Source organism: Lepisosteus oculatus, chromosome 3, assembly GCF_040954835.1.
Source record: "Lepisosteus oculatus isolate fLepOcu1 chromosome 3, fLepOcu1.hap2, whole genome shotgun sequence".
NCBI classification, from domain to species: Eukaryota; Metazoa; Chordata; class Actinopteri; order Semionotiformes; family Lepisosteidae; genus Lepisosteus; species Lepisosteus oculatus.
In genome coordinates, this window is record NC_090698.1 from 54139386 (window position 1) to 54154913 (window position 15528).

The 15528-nt window shown below is 35.6% G+C and overlaps 1 protein-coding gene across 2 annotated transcripts; it reads right to left on the minus strand.

The window, feature by feature from the left end:
• Positions 1-4236: 4236 nt before the first annotated feature.
• LOC107080027 (uncharacterized) lies at positions 4237-15502 on the minus strand. Of its 2 annotated transcripts, none has more exons than XM_069187251.1 (7): positions 15353-15502; positions 14069-14225; positions 13573-13785; positions 12548-12687; positions 11911-12177; positions 10368-10477; positions 4237-10093 (listed from the first exon to the last, which is right to left on the minus strand). In XM_069187251.1, the coding sequence occupies exons 2-7, from the start codon at positions 14069-14071 to the stop codon at positions 9738-9740; spliced, it is 1089 nt and encodes a 362-aa protein (XP_069043352.1). In that variant the 5' UTR covers positions 14072-14225; positions 15353-15502; the 3' UTR covers positions 4237-9737. The 2 variants fall into 2 exon arrangements, with proteins under 2 accessions (XP_069043352.1, XP_015223890.1); XM_015368404.2 differs by having other exon boundaries at positions 15333-15502.
• Between the last annotated feature and the right edge of the window lie 26 nt (positions 15503-15528).

The following is a 15528-nucleotide window of genomic DNA, read 5'->3' on the forward strand; positions in this document are numbered from 1 at the left end:
TAGGTTATAGTGCAACTTAATGAGTCTTATTTTGAGCAGACACCACCTATTCATTTGTGTAGTATATTTGTTACAGCTCCAAACACAGTTTACACTCCATGCTGGCTGTTGAAAGCAGCAACGATTGAGAAAAATAAAATTATGTCACAGATTACAATCAATCAGTAAAAAAATGTAAGTGAATGCTGTCAAAGAAATCACTGAACTAAAAATGGAAACAAGATTTCAATAAAATGAATTAGTCTTAGATCGTGTACATTAAATTCTTTTCAATCAAACATAATGTGACGTAATTAACACTCTGCTCTGGGGATCCACAATTCTGTTCCTGGGGAGATGGTTTTCAACTCTCTAGCACTTGAAGTTTCGGGCGAAGCTCTTAAACTGGTCCGATTAAACTGACAACATGCTGATTCAAGTCATCTTGAGCCCAGGTGGGCTGGGTTATGAGACCCATTGTCTCTGAGACTGGGACTGGGAATCTATCCTCTACAGATGTCAAATTGCAGAAACATATGTCATAGTCCTTGCAAGCACACAGCCATTATGAAAAAGAGCTACAGCATATAATTGACAACATAAAAATAATATGACTTTTTCATTTTTGTTTAGAAAATTATTAACCTGGGAAAATCGTTGCCTGCAGTTCATACAGGTAAATATATGTGCTTATGCAATATGTGTAAGTAGTACAATTAGCTGGCTCAGCCAGTTTTATTTGCAAAGCAAACATTGTCTTAGGAAATGGACTCATCCAGTTTATCTTTAACGTTGCCTGTGTGCTGTGCAGCTCAATGCAGACAGAAGCTGGAAGGCTGGTATCACTGTGCACTTCCCATGATAAATGCAATTTTTTTCTGAATACATTTAAAGAGATTGAAGTGAATAACAACTTATTTTGATAGAACATCCTCGAAGACCCTTGAACAATTATTTTATTGGGCGGCACAGTGTTAATTTTGCCCTTGTCCAACAAATAGCAGCTTTACACAGGGCCAGCGTCACACTTTCTAGATAAACAGGGTTATGCAACACTGGCTTGCATCCATCCTTCTTTTGAACACTACAAACTTACTGGAACACAGTGTTCAAACATCTGTCCTGCTTATTTGCATGGATACGTCTTTCTCACATGATGTATTTATTCAGTGGAATGTGTGACTGGCTCCTCAATTTTTGTCAACTGAAAAACTTGGATTGTGAATTTGATGGCTTTGTGGTATAAATCTTTGAAATAATTAAATACAAAATATTTTGAAACCTAAAAGCTAAGCCCACAGTATCTATTATCCATTGCACATATCCTGTATTAATTGTATCAATATGTGCTAGATATAAACCAGATATACACATTGAATATACTAGATACAAATATTGAATACACTGTTATATATTGTGTTATCAAATTATTATATAAAACTGATTTTTCAGCAAAAAATTCAGAGAACTGGACTTTTCTGGTAACTGCTTACCAGCGTACTTATCAATTCACTCAATTAAAATGAGATTGTTCCCGTTATACAGTACAGTTTTATTTATTTTATTATTCAATATTATGATGTATAGTATACTATTATGTCACAACAGTAATATTTTACTGTATGTTCAGCACATAGAAAGTCATATACTTGCTTTTTTTGCAACATACTGTATTTGTACGGAGGCTGGCACTGTGGCACAGAGATTAGCATTGCTGCCTTGCAGCACTGGGGCCATGGTGCTATCTGTACTGTATGATCTGCACATGTTCACGTGGGTCTTTCGCCAGGTGCTCCGGTTTCCTCCCCCAGTCCCCTGGTGCGTGTGTTTGTCTGTGTGTGCACTGTGATGAGCTGCAGTCCAGGGTATATCCCTGTTGCTTGGATGAAGCAGTTAGAAAATGGATGGGTGAACGTATTTGCACAACTTATTTTCAAAATGTCAATGTTTTTCAAATTGATTCACTCTGTGACAGTTCATGCATCACAAATAAAATTAAAAGGGAAGTTTAGGTCAGTTTGTGCAAAACAGCAGGAAGGCGTATGCTTTAAACTATAAGGTATTTGACTTTAGCTGAACTCTTTGCTTAAACAATAAACTTCATAGGATGTGCTAGGAAATGCATGCTAAATATTGTATTTCCTTTGCTTTTGTTCTTGCAAGGTTTCCTTTTTATGGTCTTTGGAATTTCTTTCTTGTGTAACCATGTACAATTAGAATCAATTTCATTGCCAAATTCAATTTAAAACAAACTTTTTAGTTATGTGTTTTAATTGCCTTTTTTGTAGGTTTTAAAAGAGTATTTTAACTAAGCACTCACTGAGATGTGAGTGTTTTATGTCCTGCAAATCACTGTTATTTTGTTTACTTAAATCGGAGCAAACAACTCCTTCACTAAATTCATTAGGTCTCTTATCATGTGGAACATGTTCTATCAATGTGATGACTTGTTTTATAATATTCATTCTCTATATCACCTTCCATAACATTCATTCTCTATATCACCTGCCTATGCTGACACATACAATATACTAAAGATAACATCTTGCAGTCATTAATAAGACGTGCCTGGGAACCATCTCCATTCCAACTAAAGTATGATATAAGCAGGAGTCACAAGAAAGCAGATTCTACATATTCTGGATGAATTACCTCCATACAATAGATATGTGCTTTTAGTACATAAAGATATTGATTATACTACTGTATATTGTGTTATCTTCAACTATGAACATCTCATATTTCCTCATGACAAACTGCATTACTAAAATCACCACCAACCTGTCAGTGACATATGATATAGAAAAAAGAAGACTCAAAAGGATTCTAACATATAAATTCTCTTAATTGAATATTTATATATTCTGATACTGTTATTACACAAATGAATTATTAGCCAAGAGCTCCCCCTACTTCCAATTGATTGCTATTGTTGACCTATGTGATTGGCAGGTTGTTAAATCTTTGTGTGAAACCAGACTGAGGTGAAACTTACCTGCTTATCACATTTGAACTTACATTGACTTGCAGTCAGAAGTTGATAGACACACCTATCATTAACTCTGCAGGTTAAAAGCACCACTCAATTTGTTTACATCTGGGATCAGCAACTTTATTTTGCTATGCACAGACTCAGTGGGGAATTCGGAGGTTTATGTTTTTAAAATAGGATTAAGAATAGATCCTCAAAGGAATATAAAATGTGGATGAGAAAGATGTCATTAGAGCATAAGTTAACAAATGATAGCATTTTTGACTGCAAGTAGCCAATTGATCCAGGGATCTCATCCAGACATTCTTCAAAGATGTCAGGGCACTGGCTTCAACAACACGGCTAGGACGTTTAATCCATACCAACACAGAAATAACTAAAGCAGAAGATTGTCTCACAATGAAAGTAAATATTTATGTTGTACTGAAATATATTCATCTATCCATTTTCTAAACCACACACAGACATAAACACGCACACACTCAAACATAGCCATTTTATTTTTACAGAAGCCAATTAACTTACCAGAATGTCGTTGGACAGTGGGAGGAGACTGGAGCACCAACTGGAAACCTACACAAACACGGGGAGAACATACAGACTCCATGCAGAGGGCACCCAAAAGATTGAACGCAAGGTCCAAGCACTGCGAGACAACAATGCTAACCTTTGCACCACTGTGCCACCTCTTGATCTTCATTACAACACTATATAGTGTATTTGTAACTAAAGTTCACTGAGATACTATTGTACAAGCACTACGGAGACTTGTCACAGAGTTTGTGACAACAGGTGCAGCTGGGTCTTTTTTCAGCATGTGAATGTACACTGTGAGGTATTAAGAAGGCACATACTGGGAGGCCCAGTGTTACGCACTCAAGGTAAGGAAAGAAAGCACAATTAAGCATTTGAACAGGCTGGATGGGAGTCTGTGTAGGCAAAGGTAATGGGCATTATTCAGACGTTGATAAATACTGAATATTAATCTGTTGGCATTAATATTAACTTGTTGTTTCCAATGAAGAAGTTGAATTGGGTGAGAGATTCTTCATTGAAAATCTGGTAGTATGATCTAAAGAAAATTAATGTTGCATAACTCCAGTGTCCTGTATATCCCGCAGTAAACCTCTGTTCTATGAGATTCCTGTGCAGATCTGCCAACAATGAGCTTCAATTGAGTTGAAGGCAAGGAATTTTGTTTAAATTCAATTACGAAAATATTTTATCCTGTTCTGGTAGTCTTTCATTCACACATTCAAACAGTATTGCAAATCATTTAGTCTTTATTTTTTTCAAATGTCCAATCTTGGAAAAATACAAGTAGTAGCTCACAGAACAGCATATTTGTAACTTTAGTACATAAAACATTTTCTTTACTGGTTGAAGAGGTTTCTAAATTGACTGCTTTAAAAAGAAACTGAAATATCATGCACAGTTTCATCATATATTGAAATAGTTACTCATCCTTAATTACCACAACTTAGTGAATACTGTGAAGTAACTGAAGACGCTGAATATGTTAATTGAATATTCCTATGTCCTGGTCCCTAGAACATCACATGGAGACTGTAACAAAATCGAAAAAAAACAAATCTACAACACGATTCTGCTTTTTATAAGTGCAAATGAAATGTACCAGTTTCATTAAACACTTCAATAAAGTGTTCGGCTGTGGTAAACACAAGGCGTGGGTGACAGAAATTGCTTGCATGATACAGTATGTTAATGAATTACAGCATATATTGGTTGATGTATAGCCTCTTAGCTCTAATTTTGTGAAAACGACAACATCAGAAAGCTTTGTTATCAAATGTAAAGGCTGAGGTTCACTCATATTATTAACATAAAATTCTCAACCCCACACAATGAAACAAAATGCATGCAAACTACTTTTTTGTGAAACACACTTTAAATGTAAATGACTGACAGAGTTCAATAGTGTAATTGTTCCACTTACACTGCAATGCTTAAGCATCACTCAGAAAAATATATATATCGCCATTCAAACATATTGTTTATGAGCCTTTGTTTATGAAATTTGTATAATTTTAGTGACTGCAATAAAAATAAGATGCTGCTCTGAAGTACAGGAAAAAGCAACAAAATTAACCCCTCAAAAGAATGCCCTACTCTGACAAGCTAGAAGAACAACATATTTTTTGTCTCTTTAAGTAGAAAACACTATAAAGAGACACAATTCAATTACTCAAATTCCTCCACACCATCAACAAAGATAACTTAACTGATTTTCTTCAACATCAAGCAAGGGGACACAGATGGAAACTAGAAGGTCTTGTACAACTGAGAAGAGGAGGAGTGTTGTGAGAGTCTGGAATGAGCTACCCAGCCACATTTCCACAGCCTCTACCGTCATCTCTTTGCTGCTAGGGCCCTCCATTCACTGAGCTACTGTAATTGAATCTAGATGGTCTCCACTCATTTACAAACTGTATGTTCTTATGTAGTTAGAATTTAGCTTATGGGTTTGCACCAATTTGCCTTTTGTAAAATCACATTCATATCGGTGGCTTTAACGTTTTTCCAAATTCCAGTTTTTGTGTGCAACATTGAAATCAGAACTGTATCTAATAGGTCAATGATTTCATCTATAACAGTTTTGTATAGCCTTTGTCTTTACAGAATTTTAGGTTATCATTAACATTTATTTTAAAAGCCATTAAATCTATACATAAGAGTATAGCTTTCCCTGCTGAAAAATAAAAATAAAGACTGAGTCAACAGTTTATCCAAAGATATAAGAAGAATCAGAAATAAAACACCTAATCAAATACGTACAACAGGCTAAAGGGTAAAGGCTAAAGGGTAAAATGCAGCTACAGTAACTAGTTGGTATTTTATCCAATGTTAAACAAAATCTGTGCCAACATCCTTCAAATTTTCAGTGTATGTAACCAGTTCCTATTAGAGATTATCTTTTTTTCCCCAAATAAAAACTGGTTTCAGGAACAAATTCATAGTTTATGTATAAATATTTCCACATAACGATGCTTATAGAACCTTTTCGTGTCATCATCGTAATAATTACCACCCAGTTTCATTCAGATAATAAGTTTTAAAATTTATACTCTCGATTACTATTCAGGTAAACCACCAAGAAGAACTGATTAATATTCACAAAATTCAACATAATTTAACTGACAAGAAGATATTTTTCTAGGGATTATTTAATTAATCAATGCTTCTCTCAAGCATTAACCTTTCCAAAAATAAAAAAAATAAAGAAAATGTGTTTTAAAATCCTTAACACAATCTATTCCAATTATTTTTTTGTAAAGTACATAAAGAAACACAGAACACAAGACTCATCACAAATATAAAGCAAATCCATATTGATTTGATATTGTTTACTGCTAAGAAGATCATATATAAGGCAATAAAGGAAAATAGCCTTCATAGAGTTATGTTCTGATCAATTCAAAGGAAATTGTTTTATATATAGTGCTATAATACAGTAAATAACAGCAGAAGCAAATCTTTGAATATTGCTGTTTATATTTTATATAACTATAGATGCAAACTACACCTGTTTTTAACAGCATCACGAGCATATCTCTTGAACAGTTCTATATAAATCCAGAATATTCTTCTTCCCCTCCTTAACTCCTTACATCTCAATCTTTATATCACTACTCCAGTTCATCGCTAATTCCAACTCCTGCCACGATATGGTGCTATAAATTCATACAGGATCTGAGATAACTGCTAAGCCCTTGAGAAAGAGAGCATAGTACATTATACTTAATAAACTGGTATTATATTTTATCTGCTTCTCAAGCCTTTAAAGGGGCAGCCTCTCCTAATTTCAGTGTCTGAGAATGTTTTTCACATATAATTGGTTGTTGCGCTAAAAAAATGAAAACTGAAATTGAGGTATAAAGGTTTCAGCCTTTGTGTTACTAGCAAAAAAATACTAAAAGCTGTAAAAAAGTTTTTTTTTGTTTGAGTGCACAGCCCAGAGTCGCTTTCTACAGTAAACTGAATATATCTGAGCACCACCTTGTGGGGACAGTAGTAATACATTTAAGAAATAAACCTGAACTGCCACTGACCTACTGTGCAGGGGCAAATGTTACAGTAAACAGAAATTAAGAATATCTAAACTCAGTTAATTTAAACCAGTAATCTATTACACCTGAGGCATCATTATCTATGCCATACATATGCTGTTTTATCTGTTTTTCAGTATTTACAATAATTCAAGGAAGCTCTAAGTTAGTAAAGTTATTGCCAGTGCTTGTGGATAGCCTAAAACCCTTTACTGCAATCTATGAGAAACTCACTGGAAAGTAAAATTAACTTTGTGTGATTGGTTGGTTGTTTCAGAATTCACAGAGAGCAAAACATCAGACATCTAATGGAATTTGCTTACAAAACACACATTATTGATTTGTGTAACTTAAGCAGTAGTAAGAGAAAGCTGAAGCAAGCAAAAGTGGTTAGAGAAGACAAAATCCATCAATAATGAATCAGTGCTTCAAAGAAAGGTAGTCAGCTGGATGCTTATCAGTTATTGAACGATCACATTGCAGTAGTATTTGAAAACAACTTGGATATTGCTGATATTAGCATACCTGCCAATTAATGTGCTGCAGTACCTACAACAACTTCTCTGATTAATTCATACTGTTCAATCTCAAGGAGATAAAACTAATGTTACAGATTTAACATCATTATACACGATGTGAGCTCTCCTCCCTCAAAACCTTCAAAGAAATGTCTTGTCTAAAAAGCACTATATATATATATGTTCTCAGATTACCTTGAGTTTATATGCTTAGTTAGTGTAATAGCATTATTGAAAAAATGTGTAAAAATATAAAATTGAGGAACAATATGGGGGAACAAAGTCCCGATCAATCTTAATCTACCCAGAATAGAGATTAGCCTTTTCACACACAATTATTACATCTAGTCTTCACGGAAGTGGATAAAGTGTGTATGAGTGGCAAACCCATTTGAATTTGAGATGTTTACCTTAACATCTAGTTGACATTCTCATACATTACATAAAATTGAAGCAAGGATTGAAGAATTTATTCTGTAGTAAGAGAAACCAGTGAAATATGGTATTTTAAATGTGTCTAAAATAAGAATTTAATTCGGACAGAAGTACATATTTTGCATAAATGAAACAGACTGCCTAAATCTCATTTATATAAATACCTTCTCATTTTTAATTTCATGCTTACTAAAATAACCTGATTGCCAACATTTTGCTGCCAAAAAACTTACTGTAGTGTTTTTATTTTTGTTTGTTTATACATCCACCAGCAAGAGGATGAATCTTCCTGCATAGCTTGTTAAAATGTAATAAGAAGCGTTATTGAGGTGAAAAATATTTGTATGCCTCGTTTCCAAATTTAGCTTCAATTACAGCATGTAAATGTGTTCTGCAGTTTCTGTCCTGTGTCTATATTTTTGTCTGTTTTTGATTTAAGAAAATAACGTTTTAATTAGACTGATGTTTGTTCATTGGGACGACCAATTCCTCACGTCAAGCTTTTTCCACATTATCACCAAATTAGGTGAGTTTCCAATCTTGCTAAAATACTATTCTATGCCCAAGTGGAGTGGATATAATTTTGTCATCTTATGACTCATTTACATTCACAATAATTGAAATGTGAAAAATTAAATGCCAAAATAATGCCAACAAGTACAAACTAGATTAAATTTGGAAAGACAATAACTCACCTTAATTCAAGTTAGTTAAAACAAGATTACGTACAGAAATTAAGATGCTGAAAGGAACCACAAGTCTTAAAAGCAGAGTAATGCAAAACAAAAGCCCTAAAACGTAAGATAGGACACTGAAGCAATATAGGGATGAGTTAAAGGACTAAAGGAGCAGAACAAACAAGTGGCCTTCAGGAGCACAGTGCAGTAGGGACACTGTCCCAGTACAGAGGTGCAAGGGAAGGAGAACTAGAGGAAAACTAATCTAGAGAAGAAACAACTCTGCAATTAGATTCTAAAAATACTGTGTAATCTGTTGAAGCAATAAAATCAAGAGACGGAACAATTCAAGTTCAGATGACTGGCAAATGAAAAAAAACAAAAAGGTAATTAATCAATAGAGCATCAGAAGGCATTTGTAATAACAATAACATAACATTAAACCTTTTTACAGGCAATAATATAAATGACATCTTGTACGGTAAAAAGTCATTGTTGTGCTTGCATGGCATGTGATGGGACTCAAAAGAAAGGCATTAAAAAAACATGACTGTAATGCGTTCCAAGAAAAGAGAGAAGATCAACAACAGGGGGTCACAGAGGATGGAAAGGTTCACAGGAGTAACACTGATGCACACAGATTAAGGCAGGAATCTGTGGAGAGACCCTGGGGACGCTTTTGTATGATGGTGCACTAGGTAGGCTGATTCCCGTGAGCCACTACTATATGAAATTAAAATAAATGTGCAATGTGCAAGGAATAATAAGCTGTACAGCAGTAATTGTGCTGTAATCAGAGTGAGCGTCATTCTCAATATGAATATATTATGAGTAAATTCTATTTTTAAGGATTTCAAAAAGAATCAATGTATTTCTGCTCAGCATGTGTATTACATGTGACACTGTAGGCAACCTCCTACAGACGTTTCTAGTCAGAATAACCCTTATTAAAAAAATCTGATTATTTCCCCTGAAGCAGAGTCAGAAAGTCTCTGTGGACCAGGAGCAGGTGTGTTTTCTATGCGTTTAGTGAACGCATACTAAACACAGTTTCCACTGTTTTCTGCTTTCACTGCTGCAAATAATAGATATGATCTGTGGGAAATTTTGTAGGGCTTCCAGCATGACGATGTCTTCTGCTTCCAAGTTTGTTCTTCCTATGAGCCTGCTGAGCAGCTCCCGTACAGCCCCTGTGCTTAGCTGTGCGCTGATTTCCGGAAGCTCTTCGCGCAGCCGAACTGATGCTGGTGTATCGACCAAACATGCGCATGGCTGACAGAACCTTCAGTCTATCGTTTCTAATTCTGTCAAAGTTCGTCACCATTGCTTGTGCGGGTTCTGCAAAACTTTCTGGCGAATCATTAATCACTGCCATAAGTTCATCACACATGTCTTGGAATTTCTGTTTAATTGTAGAGAACTCATCTGTGTAGTAAAGACAAAAGTTAAAAATTTTAATGTTTTAGAAATTATAAAACTAAGAAAAATATATATGCATATTACAAATGTAACATTTTTCTTCTAAAAGTTATACAATAAATTTAATGTTCTTTATGGAACAATATATATAATATTATTAACGTAGCTAATTTCTATTTTTCTATTTTGTATTTTTAACATTTTTCAGGCACACAAGTAGAACTGGAACATTTATTAACAACATTTATTAACATTTATTAATGACTCTTTGCAGACATACTCTTGTCAAACTGGAGTGTGGAATGGTCATCAGACACATTTGGTAAATTACTGGATGTCTTCAGTGCCTCAGAGTTACAAACTTTGGTCCCTTCTGAAAATCCAAGTTGACTGAATTTAAAATAAACACAAAATATTATGTATAGACGTAGAAATTAATGTGCTATTTACTCAAAATACAGTTTACTCTTATTTCTGGTAAGATCATAAACACAATGTTTTTAAGAACTATAAAACAGTGTAAATATCTAAAATAAGAGAGAGCAGATCAACTAGAAACAGAGAAGGAAAAAAGGCTTCTTATTAAGGAATAAGCCAACAAAATAACTCATACAGTAGAAGCACAAAGGTCTTTATTAAAGAGCACTGGTATAGAAAAGACAGAAATGTTTAGAGTACTAGAAGCACTCAAGAAATAAATCTCAATGACTCAACTGTATCCTACCAATCACAAGAGATGTTATTACGAAGCCATTAAAGGAACTTTTTCAAAAGCTGCTCAAGACAGGGCAGTTCAGAAATCCAGGAATTGAGACTCTAGGTTTACAAATCTCATTTAGAATTTAAAAGCTTAGAACAAATTTACAAATGAAAAACTGAAATCAATTGGGCAGAGATAAAGAAGTTGAGTAGAGAATACTCAACACGCATTTAGAAAAGGTATGTCTTGTTTAACTACCTTTTAAGAAAATTGTATTGGTTAGTAAATAGAAAATACCACAGAATGGGTGAATGTTCAAATTGAGGTGATAAAATTTTGGGAGTACTACAGGGATCTATGCTAGGACCACTACTCTTCCTTATTTATGTTAATACATCAAGATTTTGGGATAATTAGTAAACTACTCATGTTTACAGTTTATACCAAAACAGGATTAGGAAACACTATATAAACAGCAATGAAATACAGAAAGATTTAAATAAAATTCATGATTTGTCTATTTTGGAAATGCTGATCTTCAAGAGGTCACTTGAACAGGTTGTCAAGAGGTCAAAGAGGTGACTTATGAGACTTAGGGGTTTATAATAATATTTTGTTTTCACTTTCTAACCATATACATTCCTGGATTCAAAGGAATGTCCTTAAACTGACAGGATAAAATAATTGAACCCTTTTAGTCTTAGGCAAGACGACTATGAGCAGACCTGATCATACTATTCACAAGTGGGACACAAGTGTAAACTATATGAAGAAGACATGTCTTTACTTGAAAGTATAGAACAAGATATCCAGCCATCTTGTTGAAACCAATACCCTGGTGACTATTTTAAGAATAATTTGGATGAGATCCTCTAATCGAGTACCTACTAACTACCAAATATGGCCTCCTCTTGTTTGTAATTTATGTTCTTCTATTAAAGCCATTTGTTTTTAATTTCCAATGGCCTGAATTTTTCATTCTTAACTTTAACTTTTCACTTTCATTTCATGTTAGCCGAAGGTTTTCAGTTTGTTCTAATTAATGCCTATTCATTATTTCTCAACCCATACAAAAACATTTTACCATTTGGTAATTACATCTAATAAATCATAGTTCACTTACCTATCACAGTACTGGAGTTCAGGGCAGATGTCTCCATCAGAAGAAATGTAAATACAGTTTTCAGAGGTCTCTATTTGCAGGTCATATTTCAGCACATCGGGAGCTGAAGACGTCAAGTGACCAGTCTCACAGAGCTGACTTAAGTGTCTCATGGCATCTTCACCAAAATCCCGATGTCGTGGAGCATCACTGGCACATACGACATGGTTGTGTAAATTAGCCAGGCGAATAAGTGTTGGATAAAGAGGAACATGAGGATCTGTACTCCTGCAAATAATGAAGGGAGAGACAGAAAAAAACTGAGTGAAGCTGCACTGCATTTTCTCAGTCTTTTTGACTGAAGTTCATCATTATACAAACATTATATTAGAGTAAAAATCTAAAAACATAGGAATGAGTGGAATAAATTAATTGGACAATATCTACCCTGTATGATAACAGGTATCTAAGATGATCCAAGGAACTCATCCAATGTTTCTTGAAAGAAGCCAGAGTATTGGCTTCAACAACACAGCCGGGCAGACTGTTCCATTCTCCAGCAACACTCGACATACAGAAGTGCCTCCTGTTCTTGGTTTGAAAAGCAAGCTAAAACCACAAATGTCTATTTAAAATGATGTATTATTAGCCTACTCACCCACTCTGTCTTCCCTGGCTGATGGCAGTGCGAACCACTGTTATGTACAGTTTTGCAGGACAGTTAGTGTTTTTTGACCTTCTCTTATTATTTGCATTTGAAGACCGTGGCTTAGTATTGTGGTGGCACCTATAATCGGCCTGCACAAAAATTAAACAGTGATTTAAAAAGTAACCATCCATCAGGTGAGATAGCTCTGTCAAAATGCATTCTCGGTAAAAGCTGTACCGAGCTGCAGTTTGGAAACATTACGACATGGCATGATGATGGCTTTGTTAGAATAAGCATACAGCTGTAAACAAATTATGTTCCTAGGCCATAAAAAAGGCTGCACATGCAACTTGTGCCGCGGTCAGATTAACAAGCTGAGATCTACATGAGGGACTCGTGTTCCTCCGTGAGACTTCAGAAGACGATGAGGATGAGAAGAACGAAGCCAGCAGGAGACGGCGCACAAGCAGGAGAGACGGCTGGCAGGCGGAGGTTGACAAAGAAGCCCGGAAAAAAGGCCGACTGGACTGGGAAGCCAGGCGCAGTGAGGCCGACTGGGAACCTGGAGACTAAAGGAGGACAGGAGAGCCTGCTGTGGAGGTGCTGACAGGACAGGGACGCCGCTAATTTCAGTGCTGACAGCCAGGAGTATCTGGAAGCCGAAAAGCAGCAACCTGGAGAATCTGGAGTCTTACCAACTAGGACCTGCACTACTCCTGGTATCTCAATGTCAGAGCACCGAATTAGTGTTTAGAGCTTAAAGGCAGTGACTGGAGGGACAACTGGACAATTGAGTTGATGAGGCTGGGGTGGAATGCAAGCACTCACGTTCGCAGCTACCTGTGGTAACTCAGGCAGCAAGCTGCTCCCAGCCTGGGTGTGACAACGTTATTTCAGAATACCAGTACTTCCTGGTAAAACCTGTGTATGTCCCCTGGTTTAGCAACAGAACTGGAGTCTATAGCCATATGAAAGACAAGAGTAATTGTTTTAAATATCATCTCGCTTTGGCCATACATATAAATTAAACTTACTTTAAAGAGAACGCGCTGTTTTTTGCGTGGTCTACTTTTGTCAATCCTCCATGTCACATTTGTAGTTTCTCTCAAAACACGGAGCCACTGTTGCACTTCTTCCTCCGTTTTCGTTTGTACACGAATCATGGCTTCAAAATCCAAGTGATCCTCGTGCTTTTTATTAACTGTGTACGAACACACGTGATAATTATAGCCCTTCGGAAGGTATTCCTATACAAAAAGAAAAGTTAGATAAGAACTGACTAACCTATATTTCAATACATGGAATGGTTAAGATCCATTTTACCTTTCACGTACACATTTTCACATGTATATTATGTTTTGGATGCCGTATAAATCTAAAAAGATTGTACTTACTATGCACAATTTCAGATATATTATTTTGGACTTTTCTAATGTGTATTTATATATGTTTAAAAGTTCTACCACTTAATATTTGTGTCAGTGAATGTTAAAAATTTTAGAAATATTAAAATTCTTGAAGAATACAAACCATGAGGTCTGGGAACTGAGTGATATTAGGACAAGGGTTACTGCAGTCCTTAAACTTAATACTGTTCTTCACACGTCTTTTCAGGTTATCCTGATTCTTATGCAGCCTGACGTGCTGGTCAGAGTCATCTGGGTTGGCATTACATGTCTGTTCATCTCTAGCAATGACATAAATAATTCATTTGGAAAGTAAATCTTTATGAACATTGAGAACAATTGCATTAAAAAAAACATTGGATTATATATCTTTTTATAAATATATCTGGTCAACAACATATAGGGCAAGGCAGGTTTTTGACGCTCTAAATAATATATAATACATATCTTGAAAGGAAAACGTCTTTATGCTCCAAGAGAAATGTCTCTAACTAAATCCGGCAGGGAAATCTGGACGCAAGAATTATTCAGAAGCAACACAAACATCAAATATTAAACCAACAAGAAGATCTCGAGAGGGGAAAAATAAATTAAGTATTTTGCATTTTTGATTTAACGATTTAACATACATTATATCATGAGTAACAACTTTAATTCGCTGCATTGTTTCAAGAATGGATGGTTTGGGGGGTCAGAGTTAAAACTGACTTCCACATGCTTCAGATTTATATACCAAAAACTATTTTGACGTGACAGTGCTCTTTCAGTGTGGCCCTGTTACAGTAACAAAACTCTTTGGAGCTTGAAAGGTTGAATATACTTTGTTTCAGGAAACCTATACATTTAAGAAACCTATTTCTAGCCCCCACAGTGACCGAACCACACGTGTGACACTAATACTGTACATGCAATTAATTGGTTTATGTATTATTCTAAATTCCATATTTTTAACGATTGAGTACGTAATTTACCCAAGTAATTGGGTAAATTAATCGCTCGCTTAACGTCTTCAACATGGGTGCAATTATCTTGTCTTCGCTTGTGCGCCCATTAAGGAGTTCAGGGCGGGGCTTCGAAATACTTAAAAAGAGATTTCTGCAGAGGAACAAATCATAGGATATGCTTTGTTAATAGTAATAATCTTATTTTCTTTAAAGATTTTTTCAGAATAGTACGTAACTGGAATAATGTTTTCACCCTTATCGATATGCTGCATAAAGTTTAGTCAGTACCAAGTGTGACAGGGCCTAGAACTTAATCAGCAATTGAACTGGACCGCTACCGACTGTCACTGTCAGTCAACCCATGTCAACCAGTACATTTCAATTCTAAATTACACAAGTTAGCCTGCTAACAAAAACACAATTATTTGCATGAGGCATAATTACAGTCTCTCTGTGTGGCTTGCCTCGCTTGCTTCTTCCATAATTCAAACTCTTACTGCAAACAGTAGCATCATCTCCAATAACTGAAAACACTGACACCTTCTGACTCGCAGCCGGCGCTCTATCTGGCTACAGACAGACCCACAGCCGAAACCACACCAAGCCCACAACAGTCGATGAATAATGACGACAGCAGACC

Bases quoted from the DNA above. Each gene is read 5' to 3' on its own strand.
- LOC107080027 (XM_015368404.2), bottom strand. From the start codon at position 15,370: ATGGAAGAAGCAAGCGAGGCAAGCCACACAGAGAGACT. The intron at 12,688-13,572 runs GTAAGTTTAATT...ATTTTTGTGCAG, and splicing joins AACAGCGCGTTCTCTTTAAA to GCCGATTATAGGTGCCACCA. The intron at 10,478-11,910 runs GTAAGTGAACTA...TTTTAAATTCAG, and splicing joins GAACTCCAGTACTGTGATAG to TCAACTTGGATTTTCAGAAG.